At 38.4% G+C, this 17,265-nt stretch overlaps 1 protein-coding gene across 2 annotated transcripts; it reads right to left on the reverse strand.

Annotated features, from left to right (window-relative positions):
• Window positions 1–7,488: 7,488 nt before the first annotated feature.
• LOC116187309 (B3 domain-containing transcription factor VRN1-like) lies at window positions 7,489–9,291 on the reverse strand. Of its 2 annotated transcripts, none has more exons than XM_031515962.1 (4): window positions 9,155–9,291; window positions 8,333–8,921; window positions 8,081–8,202; window positions 7,489–7,965 (listed from the first exon to the last, which is right to left on the reverse strand). In XM_031515962.1, the coding sequence occupies exons 1-4, from the start codon at window positions 9,239–9,241 to the stop codon at window positions 7,714–7,716; spliced, it is 1,050 nt and encodes a 349-aa protein (XP_031371822.1). In that variant the 5' UTR covers window positions 9,242–9,291; the 3' UTR covers window positions 7,489–7,713. The 2 variants fall into 2 exon arrangements, with proteins under 2 accessions (XP_031371822.1, XP_031371821.1); XM_031515961.1 differs by having other exon boundaries at window positions 9,119–9,289.
• Window positions 9,292–17,265: the final 7,974 nt, after the last annotated feature.

Raw genomic sequence — 17,265 nt, forward strand, 5'->3', positions numbered from 1 at the left:
TAATACGGGCCATGAGACCTCTCGGCTTTCTCCAAGGAGAAGTGGCCGAGAGTCTCATGGAGTTATTCGGGTTCCATGAGACTTCCTCTTCCCGTTTTAAGTCCGTTCTCGGATTTCGTACAATTTGCAAATTCCTTTACATCTAAAACCTCGCATGAAATGCCTTTAAAAAGAATATGCACGGATTTGAATATGGATGGCTTATTTGGGTTCATTTGGTTATGAGGGTATTTTGGTTATTTGACCAAATTATCCTCGATCCTTCTGAAACCATCTCGGTCGCCGAATAACGAATCGTTTTCACAATTAATGCATTCGGCAATAACCTTAAGCATAAATTCCACGAACGAGTTAATCGGGACGCTCACACTGTTAATTCATTCAATTTTAAATAACTTTGCATGAATTGGACATTAATCTGTAACTCTTGTCGACGAATTACAAAACGATGTTAATGCCCTTTTCAAAATATGCATACTTCCAAACCCGAGACATGCAATACGATGTAACATGGACGTCTAGGAGAAACTTGTGTGCTTCGACTTGAGTTCACCTGATTTCAGGTAATTCAGGTTGGAATACAAAAGTTCCTTTTAGATCACTTCCGGATAGATTGACAAAATCTTTGGCTTTTACGGGGTTCTTATATAACCCTAAAAAGATCCAAGGAATTGGTCGACGCCGGTTACAGGTCAAGGCGGTCCGTATTGCATTGTTTCCCTTTTCGGAAAACAAATTTTCAAGTCAAGGGCAAGAATGTCATTTTGTGATTTGGCGACATCCTAGGGTTAGTATGACAGAAACACGACGATATCGGAATCGAAACGGGCTACCTGTTCAGGTGCAGGTTCATCTGCATAGCCCCTTCTTATTCCCACTGATGAGTTTCTGTCATCCTAGCATAGTTTAGGGTGCTAGTCAGATATTCTGTATCAAAACATAATTACCTGACTAATCTTTTCACTCGATCCAACCAAATGCTAGAAATGATTAGGTGGAACTCTAAGTTCCAAATCTAGAGTCAAAACACAAGTTTGGATGAGTTCAGTGTAACTTTAGTGTCACAACACCGAATTACTGTAAAAACAATCTACACACACGAGACTTGATTACGGATATCCGATATGTTAGGTTCACAAATCAAAGCCGGATGCTAAAATTTTAGCACACATTTGTTTGTCTAGGGTAGGATTTGCATGCCAAAATACCCGGATTAACAACTTGTTAAACACGTACATTCCGTGAATACAAACACATTATCTGTTATTCACATGTTGCGTGTTACCTTTCTGCACTTGTTTGTGATGCGAGTCGAGCTCGACTCCTCGGACGAATAGCAATGGGGTTCAGCGCCCTAATCATCGCTCACAAGATCCAACGCCCTATTCAGTGAGAGCGTATTCGAATTTCAGTTTTCGGTTCTTCCTTAAACTCACGGTGAGTTAGAGCGGAATAATAACCGAATGCGAATCGACTGAGATTCAACCACTTGTAATTTATAATTTGTTGTATTATTTTGAGAGCACATTGTTAGGATTTTATATTGTACATTCATTATGTAAGAATCTCAGTTGGCGAGCAAACGGTCCGAGAGTCGAATCATTCGAATCGGTTTCGTGCTTTCCCAAAGGAAAGTAAATCCAAGATCTCGCGGTTCCGATCCACGCAAGATTTCAAACATCATAATTTGATCAACTATAACGCATGATTGTGGATCGATTCCCCGACATATGGGTTTACTTCTCTCTCGGCTTCACAACCGATATCGTTTAATTCACCGAATTTTCGATATCAAAACGTGAGAGCCTTGCATAACTTAATTCACGCGAAAAATAACTAAAACATGCAAGCTTAGCAAACTAGAGTACCGAAAGGGCGTGCGGGATATAGGCCTACACGTAACGTGAACCCCGAACTCGGACTTTCCAGTTCCGCACAGATCAATGCCTTAGCAAAACTAAGTGTTCCATACCCATAAACCCGGGTAACTTATCCACCACTGACCCTCGGGTAGTAAAATGATAAGTGGCGACTCCTTCTCATTCGTGTCCGTCACGCATCCCCGGGAAGGTGGACACTCCCAAGCCGTGCGATCCAAAAGCACCCAATGCGGGCCCCGACGAGAGTCCACATTCGGGTCCGTACACCAAGCAACTAGTTGAGCGGGTGCAGCAAGCCTCACCCAATCCAAATCAAACTTACTTTAGATATGCAAGGACGTTAACCCTCGCGGAGCCGAGCAATAAACCAAATAACCATTGCACCAATGAAGGGATAAGGCTCGAAATTGTAGAAGCGACCGGAGGCAATGATTAAAGCCTATTCCCCATGCAGGTGAGATAGGTAGGGAAGATAAAGCGACTGCTGATGTCATTGGACAGACGCCATTCTATGCCAGCATCTAGCGGACAAGGGACAAGACCCATGTGCCTCCCGTGGGGTCTATTGATGAGCTACAAAAAGACAGTTTGCCATACCCCTCTTCAATTCACATGCTTGTTTAGCTACTATTCGATGAAGGATGCATGTCGACTAGTGTTTGCTTCTTGAACAATTTAGGAACCAAACAAGGGGCAAATGATGGACTCCGATCTAGTAAACAAGTCCACTGGGCTAAGGCCTGCGATTAAAGCTGGGTCGATCGTTGAGTATCAGGTCTTCCATGAAATCAAATTTATTTCCTATATAATACCCAGTGAGTCCAATAAATATTCACAAAATTTATCATATATCCTGAATATATCAAGATATATCACCTCAAACCCCCTCCTATATAAACCCTACAAGGTACGTTATTTAACTCCAAGCAATATTACTCTCACAAGGACACAGTGTTAACTTAAGAATCAGAGGTGAAAATCAAGGAAAACCCTCGATCTCCCTTGTTTGCAAGTTCCGAGTGGCATTGATGGAAGACTTGGGAATGTGAAGGCCACATAGGGTTTGAGGTATGAAATCAGACTCCATCAGGCATGAACTAGTTTCAACCACTTCGAACTGATCTGGTTTGGTCTGAATTAATAGTATATTTGCCCTCAAACTTGTCAAAAAATTTCATTTTCACCCTTTTCGGATTTAAAAGCACATTTGAGTGGAGAAAAATTATTGAAAAATATTCTTAGGTCCATAGAATGATTTTTTATTGGAAAATATCTGACATGAATATTTCTCACTTGAGCCCTTTTCCTACAGAATAAATTATATGAATCAAAGAGTAAAATTATAGAAAATTATTGTGCTATTTTTTTTGTTAAAGATACGAGCAATTGGGATTTAAAATAAGATCTCTAGAGAGTACGCATCACATTTCAAAATTTTTTTTACACGCACTTTCCGGAGAATGAAATTTTACCAATCATCCCATATTATTTTGAAAATAGGCACTGAAGACGGAAATGAAGTACTTAGCATTTGAGAACTTATATGTTTAATCTCGAAGATTCTCTCCTGATGTGGGATCCCCATGTACTTTTATATGCCCTCTAATTCTAATGTGCTCCTCGGACTAGCGACCTAGCCAGGGCTAGAACGAGATGCTTAAAGCTTCAATTCAGCATTAAGAGTTTATTTCTCCTTAATCAGTGATTTCATCATTTCCCTTATATGCTTGGATTCAACAGGATCAACACATTGAAAAAAGTTGCAATCATCATTCTGGATTATAAACAGTATCGTCACACTAACCTAAAATACCAATAAAACAATGTAAATAAGCATCAGATTTTGCATCATATTATTACTTTCCAATATCTGCAACGTAAAAATCGTCCTCCTGGTTTTTTATCACTCCAAGATGTTAACAAAGCAGCTTGAACCCTATGATGGCATTCCTTGTAAGCTCCTGTCACTGTGGAGGATGTCCTAGACACTTCTCCCCTTTCAAATGAATCACTCTCTGCCAGTTCAACTCTGGTTTCGCTATTTCACTGAAATTTTCCCGCATTCACTTCCTAATAAGAGAAGCAACCAAAATAATTCATTCACTATAATTAGAACAAACCTTTACTGCTTAAGATTGTGCCAAATGAACCGAAAAGGATTCAAGTAATTTTCCTTTGAATCCCTAATATTTTTGCGCGAAGAAGAGCACAATAGTGGAAAGAACAAGTCCAAGCTAGCCGTACATGTGAAATCTAGCAAAATTGATTCTGATAGATATCATAAAATCCTAATTCCTTGCTAGAATCAGATGACAGAAGCAGAGACAAGTGAATCAGATCATACAGGCGAAGGAGGAAGGAAAGTGGAAGGGAACGACAGGGGCTAGGGGGAAGGCACCGTGGACAAGGGGTCTCACGGATTACTCCAGGTAGGCGTCATTACCCATTAGATGGAGCCACGTCAGCGTCTCCGTTAAGTTCTCATGAAAAATGTCACGGTGGGATACATATAGCACACATTGCGAAACGTCAGGTAATTTCAGAAAATTTTTAAATGATAAGATAGATTTGGTAAATCTCCAAAGGATTGAATGTAGAGAGCAATTTGTCATTTAAAAAGTAAACATTCATATCTTTCAACGATCAAATGATTATATATATGTATTTTGGTTTCAAATGTTTATCATTTGTACTTGAAAATTATTAACAATTTTAAATATTTAGTATTTTAATTCAAATGAATTTGAAAAATTTCAAAATACCTACCTCATGCAGATATTCGTGGGTTAGCTTGGACTGATGGTCTTTTACTATGGTTCACAGGGGTAGTCAATCTCTGAGGCACTCCTGTCCAATATTAGCACATGGAATGACCCCTCCCGGATAGGGTAATGCTCTTCGAACTCTTTCCAGCCTTTTCCGAACCAAACTTTGCCTTCAACCTTCTTCCACTAGCACCTCAAGACTCACCACTCGAGTCCTTGAGCAGCACCAGCTCTGAAAGAGCATCCCCGGTATTTCCCAATAAACTTTCGAGGATGGAATCATCTAATTAAATAAAAATAAAAAATTACTTATGTGAGTTGGTTCAAGCGATTCGACGCTTGCTCCCCTTTAAGTAAGTTTTCGGGTTCAAATTTTGTGGATGGAGAGAATTTATGCTGTGAGAGATCTACCCTTTATTGGGTGATTTGACTTGACCGGATTAGTTGCGGCCTATTGGACTTCTGGAATACCAGAGTTTTTAAATTCACCGAAAAAAAGAAATAAAAAATCCACTCATTACACAGCAAACGAGCAAGCTACTACAGAGCAATTTAAAGAGTGAATATTAACACACATTCATCTCCTTGCAAATCATGGTTGTCAGAATCGTGATTCGAATAGTAGAATCGTACGATTCTACGATTCGAGGGGTTTTACGATTCTGATTCAGGTGAGTGAGTCGGAAAATGCAAAATCGTAGGTGAATCGTGGGCTGAATCGCGAAATCACGAAATTGGGCCTATTCTGCGATTCCGGATTCAGCCTAGACTCGGGCAAAGCCCAGCCCTGATTTGGGCCCGCAGGCGAAGGCAATAGAGTCGGGCCGAAGCCTAGCCCATTGGTCCTGAGCCCGACACTTTATTTTTTTTTCTTTCTTCTTTTCCCATTCTTCTTCTTCACCGGCATTCCCTCTTTCTCCCTGAGTCCCCAACTATGTCCTAATCGGCTAATCCTCCGAGTCTCTGACGGTCCCAAGCTTCTAGATTCCGCAATTTCTTCTTGTTCGGCACTTCTTCTTGAAGTTCTTGTTCTGCCAGTGCCAATTTCTTCTTGTTCCGAGGAGATCCCTTTTGCGTATCATCTCCCTTCTTTCCCGGTTTTGAAAGATTGGAGGCAGAGTTCAAGCTTCCTGCAGAGCGGGTGACTGCGTCTAGACTTCAGAGACTCTAGCATCCAGAAACTCCAGATCAGGTGATTGCCTCTGCCTCTACCCGAGCTTCGTCTAGACTCTAGCGTCCAGAGAGATTGGAATTTGATTTGTTATGTAACGGTAGTTTCTTCCCTTTTTTTTAGCCCCACCGGGAGAAGCGTCTTTTGAGCTAAACAACATAATATGTAGATAATCGCCGCTAATATCTCAGTGTAGGTTCACGATAGTCCTTCGTTTCGTAGTCCTGGGATCGTTCATAATTAAGAATTCTCAGTGTACTAGCGAGTGCATCAAAGATGTATATTGTTAGCTCAAATTGTTGCTTTGAATCAATTTGATTCAAATTGTTGCAAACTATTGTGAATCAATTTGATGCAAATTGCTGTGCTGAATCTGCCGATAGTGTCTGAACCTTAGGTTTTGATGTGTCTGTTCTGATCCGAGTTTGATGATTCTGTTTCGATTTGAAAATTGTGTTGCAATTTCCTATTATGCTTGTTTGTTGATTTTGTTGATGAGTCCTTTGGTTTGTTGATTTGTGGTCCTTTTTATGAATATAGGGATTGATTTTTTTTCTCAGGAAATTACGATTAACGATATAATTCTACGATTCACGATTCTACGAGTCTCGATCAATTCTAGGTAAAATTTCGATAATGACAACTTTGTTGCAAATGCAAATAAAGATTTCTACAGAGCGTGGAGATACTCTGTTTCTGTGCAACGATTAAATGAAAAGTGTTATACGACGGAATAGTTGCTGAAGAATTTGCTTTTTTTTTTATTTGCCCCCAATAGAGTACATGAAATGGCAAATTAGTCCAAAATGTGCCCCTTGGGAAAATAATCGACGAAATATTGCATAACATATTGGGACTAGTTGCGGTATCACGACGTGTTTGAAAAAAAAAGCACTTTACCTCCTAATCTTTATTTACCATTTGAAAATGTTTGCTCCTCGACGTTTAAAAATTTACACAGTGCCCCCCAACCTTATAAAAAATAAGCAGTTTGCCTCCTCCGGTCATTTTTCGGGGCAAAACCGAGTCATGTGTCTGACACATGACTTTGTAAGGGCAAATAAGACATTTCACATATAAAAATCGTAAAAAAATATTACAAAAATTTCAAAAAATGACCAATGGGGGCCCCGACCTCCCACCCCAAATCGAGGTTGCCAGCAAGGTCTAAGCTCGCCGGGGGGTGGGTGACTGCTGGCTACCTCCGCACCTCACAATCTGTGGATGTCAGAGAAGGGTGCAGGCACCCCCTTCTTCGATTTTTTTTTTGGGGTTAAATTTTCTTTTTTTTTTAATGATTTTTTATATGTGAAATGTCTTATTTGCCCTTTAAAGAAGTCGCGTGTCACGTACATGACTCGACCCAGAGAAAGGATTGGAGGGGGCAAATTGCTTATTTTTTTCAGAAGCTTAGAAGGCACTGTGCAACTTCTTAAAAGTTTCGGGTTAACTTTTTCTAAGGCTATAGGTCGGGAGACAAAAGTGTTTTTTCCTTATATAAAAAAAGAAAAAAGGAGAAAGGGTGTCCTCTACTCCACTGTGAACTTGACTCTTTGAACTTGACTGGTATCGCATGTGTATGACCTCTCCCAAATCATGTGAATCGACGAATGGTTCAATTTAGATTCCGAGTATATTTGCAAATAGCATTAATTCACTGCGAATAACATAATTAACGTAAACAAAACGCCATCTTATTTAGTTTGATGAGGCCGGCAAAATTGTGATAACTTGCCAAAGCTTTTGGGAACAGTTAGAATTTACCTCAAATTCACAGGAAAGAAAACTTCATACTTCTAATCTATTAAAACAAAAGCACAGTTAAGGGAGTGTTTCTCCAACACTCTGACATTCATCAGTACTACAAAAAGCTCGAACATTTTTTTGCCTTAAACGATCAACACTTGAATACCATGACATCGAACACGAGGCCCTTCCTCGCTATTAGTTCAAAAACACAAACATCTCCTTCACAAAGACTAGCCTCCTTTGTGAATTTTGCCCAACCATCAGAAAACCAGCCTCTGCGCTCCCCCCGCTTATCATGATAGTATAGATTCGCTGACCACGATTTCTCCAAAATCCTCAGCTTCACAGGCCGCATACCCTCTACTGCATTGATCCTCTTCAAGAATTTCTCTGGTACAGTCTGTGCAAACCATTTTTTTCAATCATTTTTTCTCCAAGGAAAACAGTTCTTATTCGACATCAGTAACAATAACATCTTCCTGATCTAGGTGTTAAGAGAAGTATAGGAAACCCACCACATGGCCTCGATTCAAGTGAGATGGATATATCTGAAGCCGAAAGAAAGGGTGCGTCGCTCGAAATTCTTCGGCGGCTTTGAGAGCCTCACTAGAAGATTTTCCAACAGGACTTGCCTTCCCTGCAATTGTTTAGTTAAAGAAACAGATGAACTCCACTTCAGTAAAGCATCTTATTAATATTTTGAGCAATGAACATCTTATATTTTGAATAACTAGGAAAACAATTTGCCCGAACTCTAAGTAGCATACCTGCAGGTTCCCGAGACAAACAGCCCAAATTTAGTCTCTTCGACCTCCGAAGCAGCTTCCCCTGAGATTCGGTATATCCCAAACTCAGTTTAGAACGAGTCCGTGATGATACGCTTGAGTCACTATTAACCTTTGCAGGCGGATCGAATTTCACCACTTTAGAAGGCCCAGAAGAACATTGCAACTCTTGCTTATAATTACTCCTTTTCCCTTGAGGCTTTGGATCGCCGATGATTTCAACCGAGACATCATTCCCACCAGCTTCCACAATCCTAATGACGGTCGACCCTCCCGTAGGGTTCGACTTTCGGATAGCACGGTCGTCATATTTCAAGAGATATTCTACTTCCGACGCACTCTTGTCGAATATTACCACCTGGAAAATGGATTTCCCAACGTACCTAAAGACTACAAAGTGGCCGTGTTCGATTGAATAATGCTCTGCAAAACTTTGCCATCCATTGCATAAGAAGGCCTTTCCATTACACCTCTCCAGTTCCACCGGCCATGATTCGCCACTCGGGACCTTAAGAAGTATTGAGTTCGATAAAGCATCTCCATATTTCCTCATAAACCTCAACGGAACAGCCTGCCATGATTATTATATAAGCTAAAAAATTGCACCTTTAACAATCACAGCCATAGCCAAGCACAGTAAGCAACGTATATGATTCTAGAGATTGTAAACTGAAAGCTAGCAAAGGCGCAAAACCAGCAGAGAAGCAACGATGTAGACACGGAGCAGAGCACCATAGAAGTGGAAGAAGAGATAGGGAATAGGCTCACTAGCTTTCCTTCTTCAAGTGTTTTGGAGAGTATGACCTTGAAGAAATGAGGAGCCTCTGGTTCATGGTAGCAATGGGGGTAGAGCCATTCTTCCTCTCTTCTTTTCCTTCTTCGAGAAGCCATGGATGGTTTTGCCGGAGATGTTAATGGCAGAACCCCACGATGGATGGAGAATATCTATAATATATATACATGTATATGTATATCTGTGTGTGTATGTACACTTGCGTCCGTTTATAGCACAATTTTTTTATTACAAGGAGGTCATAAAATTAGTACATTAAAATAAAAATTTTAAATATTTAATAAAATAATATGAATAGTCTCATTTGATATTAAATTTAAAATTTTTTAATTACTAGACGAGGTGTACCGTTATATTATATCATTCCTTGATTTTATAATACAATTTTAGGGTATATGACTTTACGTAAGAATTTATTTTTCCTTTTTTATAAATGAATCTTTTTTTATCTGTCACTGCTTTTTCATTCTTATCTCCATTTCACCAGAGAGATAATTTTAGAGGAAAAAATTTCAAAAAGAAAAAAGGAGAAAACAATCGATCTTACTAATTTCGAGGTTTTGGGGCTTCGTGAATAACCTATCCGTAAATGGGTACTTTTAATAGTATTTTTAGGATTGTAAACATCACTAATCAGGCATGTATGTTTAGATGATTGATAATAATATTTGAAAATGAATTAATTAAGTTTTAAGGGGTGAAATTCAGAGTGATGGAAATTCAAGTTATTTTGGATTAATTACTTAAAAAAACTCGAACTTTTTATATTTTATCAATTTTAACACGAACTTTTTTTTTAACCTAATAATACACTATCAATTTGATATCAATATTAGCACAACGTTGACTTTCTTGGTCGGTGTGGCTTCGATAGCGGTCACAGCCTCCTAATTGGGAACATCGAAGGCTACCTCGATTGGGTGGTAGTGGCAACCGATGAGGCTCCACAGCTGACCCCTTCTTCTTTCATTTCTCGAATTTTTTTTTTTCAAAAACTCGCACAATGAGGGTCTCATTGGAGGCCATCACCACTCCTATAGTATCGCAAATGACCACTGAGGTCGCTAGTTACCCCGATTAAGGAGTGGCAACTAGCAATTTCAGTTTAAATTAACGGAAAAATTGACATGTACTAACATTGATATCAAATTGATAGTTTATATATTTTTAAGTCAAGAAAAAAATTTGTACTAAAATTGATAACTTACTAAAATTTTGAATTTTTTAGGTAATTAACTTAGTTATTTTTCATGTTAGGGTGACTAGGCTAAAGGGCGTCAATATCAGAATTTTTATTTATTTGACTAAATTTCTACTTGTTTTTGTCATAATTTAAATATTTGAAAATTAAAAGAATGTAGTGTAGCAGCGCTCGATTTAACTTGTAACCAATAAGTTCAAATTTGATATTTGTTGTGAAACTACTGATACCCATTTATTATTTAGTATAATTTATTTTGTTGTCTTATATCCACGAACTTTCCTTATAATTGAAAAAATTGAAAATCGTGTCCAATGTTTGTTGAATTTATCTATAAATAGGTATTTAAAGTAAACTTTCAAACCACATGCGACAAGATGTCTCCGCTCCTTAAATGGGAGCCCTCCATATAGGATTTTCAAGCATTTTCCGAACTCCTCATTAATTGTTCTTTTGAATTCCCTACATCAATGAATAGTCAATGATCATTTTTCGACAAAAAACCCATATTTATTTCAGCCGAGTGTTCTTACATTTCCTAATTTCAATCCTTCCATCTATCTCTTCTTCTCATATGTTCTTCTTGCTCTTTGCCGTTTAGATTCTCTCACTCAATCCATGACTATCAGTCCAAGCTCAGGCGGTGCTCTCCAACATCTACCTCTGAAATATATATATATATATATATATATATTTATTTATTTATTTATTTATTTATTATGCATTACTTCGAAATATTATGAAATTTCTTAATATGTCATATACTCTATCATTATGCACAATTATTATTAATAGAGTTCCTAAATTTAATTTACAAAGTACCAACAAAAAGGATTTTACGGCTAGTTATTTATGAATTAACAATAAAAAAAAGGGAGCATTTCCCCCGCATTGTCATTTCATAACCCCATTAAAGCCATTTCACCCTCCATTGTTCACACATTAATTGTGGAAGACGATTCTCTGTACTATCCACGCATCAATTGTTTTACCACGCGTTGCCCCATTAATTGTGGCCGGGAGTCAGCAGGCAGGGCAATTACTCCATCTTCCAATATTTATTCTAACAGGCTACAGCTATTCGCTTTTAGGTGTCCTTGTGGCGCCAAAACGTAATAGTATATAATCGAGGAAGAGAAATAGAAATGGATAGATATATTGCTCCGTTTGTTTTCAAAGTCGTGATTTAAGATTTTAATTTTAACTTTAACTTAAAACACTATACAACAAAACACACATTTCAAAAGTCAAATTGATGGGCCCCATATATTATTAAAATACAATCCCATTATAATTAATTATCTATACCTTCCATTCATTTCATATTTCAAAAGTCAAATTGGTGGGCCCCATATATTTTTGTCTTCTTCTACAATCACAATCACAATCACAAATTCGTGACTTTAACTCCGAAAACAAACGCATTGATAACTTTTCCTTAATTAAGCCAAGGACGGCAATGTTTCCAAGATCATTGGATAACGATGATCGGGAATAATCCCGACTTCGAGGCGATACCAAATGTTCACTTGGCATAAAAGCATCAGCGCTGGATGAAGTCTCGTGCATGTGCGTTTACATGCAGGGGACATTTTTTTGATAGGTTGCATGTAGGGGACATGAGTTGTACAATCACTCCAAACAAGGCAATACAGCATAGTCAAAATGCATCTATTGTTAAAAAAAATCTAGACCGTTCCGAGCGAAAATAGAAAACTACGGTCTTTTAAAATTTTAGTTTTATCTCATCAAATACAACTGTAATATACATCGATCTAGATCATGCTTTCATCGAATAGATAACAAGAAAATGATTCAAAACAGTTTACCTTTGTCTTACCCAATAAACCGTTCAAGCGCCCGACCTCTAGGTTGGCCACATGAACGGATCACTTACCAAGTAGATCCTCCCCACGATTCAGGAACTTCGGTCAAGGAGCACCAGCACGATCGGAACTCCACATATGCGAGGAAGGATATGGCGATCAAGGACACCACATTGCCGAGGGAGGGCCAAGCTTGGTTGCGGCTAGCCTCGGGTTGGCTAAGGTTGACGGCGGCTCTAAAGTTAGGAATAAGGCCGTCGGCTCTCTCTCTCTCTCACTTGACGCTTGCTTGAGTGATTCTCGATTACTCGTTATGCAAGATGACTACATCTATATATAGACCATTGAGATAACCCTAAGGACTAAATAATATTTATTAATTAATCGACATTTATTAACTAATCACTATTAGGTCCTTGCATTTAAGTTATCTAATAACTTGCCAAACAAGCTATACAAATAAAAGACTATACTATATTGCCCTTGAATATAGTTTTCACTTTTAAACAATATATTTTAGGAAACTTTCAAAATAAGGAAACTATCAATTTTCTTATGAGGGCACACCCACGTTTCGGGATCGACTTTGGGATGTACTAGTACCCATGCAACCACATTGCAATTCGTATTCGATAAAATTTCGAACTCCATAACATAATTTTCAACGGATATACTTCCCTGACGAATACTCTACAATTTGAGGAACAAGTCTTTCTTATAGTACTCAAGCACGAATTCTTCTATGCATGAGGCGCTTCATCTCCTGCCAACTACGAATCTCATCTTTTTCATCTCTCCTTCAGTTTTCCCACCACAGATTCGCATAATCGGTGAACTCGATTGCAGCAAGCTGACACTTCTAAGCTTTAGAGTACTCATAGTATTCGAACACTTATCGACACGCTAGACCCACTCAAGGTACTCTTCGGAGGAACTCGTGCCTTCGAATTGCGGGATCTTCAGCTTGAGGTTGTTACCAACACTCCTTTGCTACCGTTGCGGAATCGACTGCTCTTCTTCTTCAGGAAGTTCATCCTCCTGGTCAGCTTCATCTTCCACTCGAACATTCCATCTAGGAACTCGATGTGCATGCTGTAGAGGAAGAGGCACCACGACCATCCGCTCAAGAGCTTGAGTCACTCGATCGAGCCATGCAAAGAGCTCCTCTTGCCTCCGCTAGAACCCAAGGAACTGGGCTTGCTCAAGAGTGAGTCTCCTTGAAACTTGATCGACATTTTCCTCATCCGTTGCGTTTCTCAAAATGATTCCTCCATAAACACTCATGTATACACTCGACTATTCAACCATAAACTTTCGTTATGATACCAGATGATGAGCTTGCGGATCAGAAGATGGAACCTCAAACCAGAAATGGATAAGGATAGACTGGTGAAAGGTAGAACCAACTAAACTCACTCGATAAAATAAATCGTCACGAGCAAGAAAAGTTATTTTGATTCACCAAGCTGAAGGATGAACGATAAAAATCACGGGGGTTTCGCCATCGAACAATAGAATTGCTCATGTAAGAAGATAGGAAATGCACAAAGGCAAATTTTCATTCAATAATCACTCAATACTTGTTTTTCAATATAAAAGGAGCTTATATAGTGCTCTTACAACCATAAGACTTAATGACTGCAATTCAAATAACCCAACTACTTTCAAAGCATAGGAATACAAACGACATTGAAATAAAGCAAAAATATTAATTACACAACTACTAGAAATTCGTTGAAATGCAGGCCTGAATGAGGACACTTACTCCAGCCCATCAGGTGTTTTACCACCTAACTCAATGCATTTAAGTAAGGTCATGGGCCAGGAGCGAGTTGCAACAAGCTTTTTGGACTTGGAACTCATGATATGACCAAACTAGATCCGATCTCGTCCTGGACTGCATTTTGGGGCATATCAGGTCATGAGTGACACATTGCATGATATCATGACAATACTAAGAGTGACGAATGTACTATTAATACACTCCGAAGAACTAATGACTATACATATTGTGCACACGTGTCCCTTTGCTACAGGATCCCGATTTAGCCAGAGCCATCGTGAATGTCAAACTCTATAGCTGACCATATGAAGTCTTTAATTTCCATTCTTAGATCGATATGACTTAAAACAAAAAATGAACTACCTTGGCCAATGACTACTTGATCCAGAATCGAACTCATGTCCATAGGATCGTTTACCTGCTTTCTCAGGTTAATAAATCCCATTTTGATCGGTTACCTATCTCCATGTACAATTAACTAGGACCACACCTGTCGGATACCCATGCAGAACACAATCTTGATCACCTATGTATGAAGCAACCGTGTCATCTCAAGTCTAAGGACTACATATAATAGTATAGTCAGATAATGTTCATTAACAATAGTGAAGATACTATGTCAACAATATCTATGCGTTACGTTCGACCCACTTATCACATAAGCGTCCACGTATCTGCTTGACAACCGTTGTCAGATAGCATGAGACTCGTTAATCCATCTTCATTAGCATCTGTATACTAATAATGGATACAAACAGATGTGACGATATATCCAGAGAGATAATGTCCAGTTAAGTCTCTTATGATCATGAATAGTTTAAAGATATTCATACTGAAATAATTTGTCACTCATATTCTTAACTCCTTAAGAATGAAGTATTCATAAAATATCTTATGAACTTATTCTAATAAACACAGACAATATATGAATAATAAAATAAATTTTATTGGCATAAATATGAATTAATTGAATACATGAACTTGCTCTAGGATATATCACTAACATCTATCACCTAACTTGTTCAGACCATCTCCAACAGAGGAGCAGCCGCATCACTCAACGCTAGCTGGCGTACGGAGAGACACGTGCGCATATGTCTCTCAAGGGAGCTATCTCCATGTGCGCCACCGCGTGAAGACCCATCTCTCTGCAGAAAGATGCGCTTCTTTGCAAAGAGATCACTTAGCGGCTATTGCATGGGTCTACAGCTGCACGAGGCAGCCGATTTTCCTTTTTTATATTTTATTTTTTAAAAATAGCCATTGGCCCAAAAATAGCTCTTTTTATTTATCTATTTTAATGTATATTATTTATATAATATTAGCTATAATCATTTAATTAATATAATACGTATGTTGGCTCTAATGAGAGACCCAAAAAGAGAGACAACCATTGAAGTTGGAAGTACCTCTTTTTCTTGAGCGTCTCTCAAGCCCACATCAAAGACTTGGTGGAGAGACTATTGTTGCATATGGTCTTATGCTAATTGACATATTGGCTCATTGTCTGGACGGTCTTATACTAATAGACATATTGGCTCATTGTCTCTATGAATCAACAGAATCACTATTTCTTGATACCCTCGCATGGTCCTTATTACTTTCAAATGGAACAAATTCGGAGGCGGTGCTCAACCTTTGAATCGGTGAACCCGTGGGGGACTTTCAATAGGAAATCCTGAGTCATGGTTCCTTTGACTGTCCAGATGCAAAGTCACCTATTACCCCCATTGGGCTATTGTCATCGTTTTCTTCGGTTTTCCGGAACAATCAATCCCATGAAAGAGAATTCCTAGAACTAAATCGAAGAGGAATGAAGCAGGCATTAGCAGATCAGCAAATTCGAGGTAAGAAACTACCCGGTTTCATATAGCAAGACAGAGCAGCCAGCGGTCAGCCGTGATAGTGCAAGTTCAAGGTGAGAAACTACCCGGTTTTATATGCTACAAAGGAAAATATTGATATCATTCTGTTAGCATGATTTCATATAATGGAGACACGACTTCTCTCGCGTTGGATGCTCGTGGGCCTCGCGGTGCATTAGGCATCCAATGGTGAGAGAGAACCCATGTCAGAGATAGACGGAGGCATGAATTTCCCTGTATCCATATTTTGGATGTCGAGAAAAAGCCTGAAAATTACCTCTTTCCAAGTCTCCTTTCTCAACAAGCTCAGGATTGACGTAATACTATAGCCTTAACTTCTCATTTTCCAAGTTGCAGACAAGAAGTTTTGGCCGGGCTGATTTTCACTGCCTCTGGACTCGGAGAACTTGTTTTAGGCTCAGGAAAATTTGCGGCGTGATTTTATGGTTCCTTTGAGCACCGACTCTGATTTGCAAAGTCCAAAATGATATCACATTGATTTTACTGACTACAACGGTAATATCGGAATATTTTTCACACACTCGGTCACCAAGATTGAGATTTGAGAATGACCAACAATTTCAATTTACTGCGGTCAGTTTTGAGAACCCAAATATCGACTTCTTCACATATCCCTGTTTCTCGTAATTTAGGTTGAATTTTCATGAAATCATAATTTTTTTTGTAGTTTTTAATTATTCATATGAGAAGTTTAGGCTTAATAATTCAGTTTTATTCAATTCAAATATTTATTCTTCAAATTTAATAATATAATAATTATTGTTTTTATCTTTTTCTTCCATTTAATAATACTTTCTCACTTATATTTTTTCCTAATTATTTTTAAACTTTCATTTAATAATACTTTCTCCCTCATACTTTTTTCTAATTATTTTTAAAATTAATTTTTTAATAATAAATTTCTGATATATTTTCACATCTATATATACATATACATATATATATATTCTCATATATTAATATATTTATTAACACTTACGATCATTGCATAAAATCAAATTGAGTTAGATTACTTTTCCTATCTTAAAAACGAAATTCAAGCTTAATAGTTAACGGAAAATTGAATTTTTGCTTACACAACGTCCAAAATAAGTTTATAATAAGAAAACAAATATATAATAAAGACAAAAATCGAAAAAAAAATTAAAAAGGACAAAAAAGGGAAAATGACACGATCGGTCCTGTCGCCGGCCGCAATCTATCTCTGTCTTTCATTCACGTCACTCTCCTGCCTCCTGTTCCATCTTTCACTTCCCCCGCTACATGACACCTCCATCACCACACCTCACGCCACCTTCCCCCTTTGACCACCCCTGCCCTTTACAGCTTTCCCTCCAAACCCTCGTACGCTTTGCAATTCAGTCCCTCGCTGATCTTTCTGCTACTCACATTCGCTCCTGCTCGACCGAATTGAAGATAGAGAGAC

Source organism: Punica granatum, chromosome 8 (genome assembly GCF_007655135.1).
Source record: "Punica granatum isolate Tunisia-2019 chromosome 8, ASM765513v2, whole genome shotgun sequence".
Lineage (NCBI taxonomy): Eukaryota > Viridiplantae > Streptophyta > Magnoliopsida > Myrtales > Lythraceae > Punica > Punica granatum.

Coding starts and splice junctions, on each gene's coding strand:
- LOC116187309 (XM_031515961.1), bottom strand. CDS start 9,241: ATGGCTTCTCGAAGAAGGAAAAGAAGAGAGGAAGAATGGCTCTACCCC. Junction 8,203..8,332: donor TTTGTCTCGGGAACCTGCAG/GTATGCTACTTA, acceptor AAACAATTGCAG/GGAAGGCAAGTCCTGTTGGA. Junction 7,966..8,080: donor ACTTGAATCGAGGCCATGTG/GTGGGTTTCCTA, acceptor TGGTTTGCACAG/ACTGTACCAGAGAAATTCTT.